Source organism: Antechinus flavipes, chromosome 5 (genome assembly GCF_016432865.1).
Source record: "Antechinus flavipes isolate AdamAnt ecotype Samford, QLD, Australia chromosome 5, AdamAnt_v2, whole genome shotgun sequence".
NCBI lineage: Eukaryota > Metazoa > Chordata > Mammalia > Dasyuromorphia > Dasyuridae > Antechinus > Antechinus flavipes.
Genome location: NC_067402.1, coordinates 220979925 through 220983435, shown reverse-complemented (window position 1 = coordinate 220983435; position 3511 = coordinate 220979925). Strand labels below are relative to the sequence as shown.

The window sequence follows — 3511 nt, the reverse complement described above, 5'->3', positions numbered from 1 at the left end:
CCATAAGCAATTAATTGAAAGCAGAATTCTCACGGGAACATTCCTAACTCTTTAAGATTATATGCAATCCCTTTTTATCATCTTAAGTATTTATCCAGAAGATATTTTCTAGAAAAAACTGTAATTATCAATAATAAGATGAAATTCATTTCTATTAACTTCAATAGTATTTCCATCTCATATTATCTAAACCTTTTGTTCCTTCACTTCAGTTCTCCAGGTGGTAGGAAGATAAAGCATGACCAAAGGAGAAAAAATACAAATGAGAAACCATACATCAGTCACAGAGTTCATATTGCTGGGATTGACAGATGATCCACAGTGGCAAGTGGTACTTTTTGTCTTCCTTCTTCTTATGTACATATTGAGTGTAACTGGGAATCTGACCATTATCACTTTGACATTGCTGGACTCCCACTTGCAGACCCCCATGTATTTCTTTCTCCGAAATTTTTCCTTCTTAGAAATTTCCTTCACATCTGTATGTATTCCTAGATTTCTAGTTACTGTTGTGACAGGGGATAAGACCATCTCCTATAATAGTTGTGTGGCTCAGTTATTCTTCTTCATTTTCTTGGGGGTGACAGAATTTTACCTTCTTGCAGCCATGTCCTATGACCGCTATATTGCTATCTGCAAGCCATTGCATTACACAACCATTATGAACAGTAGGGTTTGTATATTGCTTGTCCTTAGCTCTTGGCTGGCTGGGTTCCTGATAATCTTTCCACCCATCATCCTGCTACTACAGCTGGATTTCTGTGCATCTAATGTCATTAATCATTTTATCTGTGACTCTTCTCCCATCCTGCAGTTGTCTTGCTCGAATACACACTTCCTTGAGCTAATGGCATTTGTTTTAGCTGTGGTAACACTCATGGTCACCTTGACCCTAGTGATACTCTCTTATACATACATCATTCAGACAATACTGAAAATCCCTTCTTCAAGTCAGAGAAAAAAGGCCTTTTCTACTTGCTCCTCTCATATGATTGTTGTCTCACTCTCTTATGGGAGCTGCATTTTCATGTACATTAAACCCTCAGCTAGGGAAAGAGTGTCTTTGAGCAAGGGAGTTGCTGTGCTCAATACCTCAGTTGCCCCTTTGTTGAATCCCTTCATTTACACTCTAAGGAATCAGCAAGTGAAACAAGCCTTCAAAAATATGGTTCAGAGAATTATTTTTTCTTCTAATAAGTAAAAGTTTTTTTTATATGGAACTTCAAAAGCAAAACTCAACTAAAATCAGAATGTCAACATTTTGCCCTATTTTCTTTCTCCTGCTATTTCCATTTATTTTATTAATTAAAATAAAACATACACCCTTTTATGTTTCTCCTAGTGCCAACCATTTTTATATCCATAAATAATTTTTTTTCATAGCCTCATTGATACATTTTTTTTCCCATTTGACATAAAGGCAGAATTTGAATCTACTCCATAAAATGTCAACTTTGAAAAACCAGCAATCCTATGATACTACTTAGTAACTTGTTACTTACTAAGGATTCAATAACAAGAAATATGTGACTTTGTATAGCTTCTGCATAAATGGCATTTCTTTTAATGTTATTCTTCATAAAAACAATTATTTTAAATTATTTTTATTATCCACATCAAATAAATGACTTTTCCATGTAGGTTAGAAAAAGATGATGGTACTTTAAGCCATTCCTAAACTCTCTTAATGCTCGTGGTTACACTCTGAGATTTCCTGACTATATGTGTATGCACACACACATATGTATTTATGTATATATGTATATATGTATATCACACATATGTATAAATAATTTTTTTTCATAGCTGTCTGTTGTTTCCCCTATTTGATTATGAATTCCCTCGGTTATCAAACTATTACTTACTTCCAACATGTACAATTTATGAGTTTGGGATCTTGGATTTAGAGATTAGAGATAAGAGACTTTCTTTTTAAAACAAATAATTTATGGAATAAAGCAAACATTTTCATAACAGTACAATAAAAAGAGTGAACAAGAAACTGAAAACCTACAAATACCTATTCCTTTCAAATACACAACAAATTATCATGTAACTTTTTCCTCTACCTCTTGTTTTTCTTCCCTACCTCTCCCCACACTTTAGAAGTGGTCGCCATTTAACTTAAATAAGTGTATATATGTAAAGTTATCTATAAATACTTCTATTTGCCAGTTCTTTTTCTGGAAGCATATACTTTCTTTCTTAATATGTCCTTATGGTTAACTTAGGTGTTTATAATAGTGAAAGCCACTTTTTCATTCCCAATTCTTTAAATATATTGTTCTTACTGTATGCAATGTTCTTTTCTTTCTGCTCATTTCACTCTTCATTATTTCACTCAAGCCTTTCTATGTTTTTCTGAGAAAAATATAGCTCATCACTTTCAAATAATATTACATCACAATCATCCAACCCCATCATGTCCAGCCATTCACCAAATGAAGTGAGTTCCCAATATTCCACTAGCAGGATATGGCTGAACTAAAAAATTGAGCCAGTTTCTCCTGTTAAGTCCAAACTGGGCAAACTTTCTACTCTACCATTTTTATCACAAGTGAAATTATACTGAAATTGCTTTCCCTCTTTAAATACTTGATTAAGTTCTATTTAAAATGTTGCTTTAGTGTATTTTGATCAAGACATGGTAGATAAGAATGAGAAGTAGTGAGATAATGAAAAAAATAGTATTTGGAGTTAGAAGACATATTCAAATCTTGACTATCAATTAAGTACTAATGGTAATCCACATGCACATAACTTTTCTTATTTCTTAAATAAAGTAGTAACTGGACAAGGTTTTAATTAGCTTTTGTCCCTGTAACTGTTTTATTGTTTTGTTTTTTAAGTGCCAATTTATAACAAAGTGCTTGTTTTCTTGCTTAGCTAATTAAATAAAAGAAAGTTTATTTTGTTTTAAAAGAAGTAAAGTGTTCTTTTGTCAATAACACAGAGAAACAGATTTTGTTATATAATTTCATTTAGAACCAATGAAATATAACTGATTATATGCTCAACCTTATGGTTATACTCCCAACCTCTGGATTCCATTTTTCTGATGATTGAATACATTGTGAAAGTGAACTATGTCATTGAAGCTTGTCAAGTAATAAAATCAAATATCACAAAATAGTTAGAAAAGAAAGAGAAACATTCCAGCATGCTTTTTGGTTTAGGACAATCCTGATTCATGAAATTTTATCCCCCTTGGTTTAGACCAGAATGAGTAGCTTTGTATTGAGAATTATTGAGATGAAGAAAAAGCAGAACCACTAAGGCACATGGAATTTAGACTGAGTACCTGATCTAGAGCCCAAATTCTAAGACTCTTCTCCAACAGGAGACTATAGGGTTAATTCTCAGATTTGTGTCCACCTCCTTTGGTATATAAAACCTTCTAAGAACCAAGGACTTGGTAATATGACTGATATGACAATCTATTTCTGTCTCAATTCTATCAGTTAATAAACTAATGGAATAATTCTCTTTTCTTCCTCCATGCTTCATAAGG

At 32.7% G+C, this 3511-nt stretch overlaps 1 protein-coding gene across 1 annotated transcript; it reads left to right on the top strand.

Annotated features, from left to right (window-relative positions):
* Positions 1-238: 238 nt before the first annotated feature.
* Positions 239-1201, top strand: LOC127538373 (olfactory receptor 6C75). The gene has a single exon (XM_051962112.1). It carries the CDS (start codon positions 239-241, stop codon positions 1199-1201), a length of 963 nt encoding a protein of 320 aa, XP_051818072.1.
* Positions 1202-3511: the final 2310 nt, after the last annotated feature.

What these genes read in the sequence shown, in the direction of transcription:
- LOC127538373 (XM_051962112.1), top strand. Translation starts at nt 239, where the DNA reads ATGACCAAAGGAGAAAAAATACAAATGAGAAACCATACATCAGTCACA.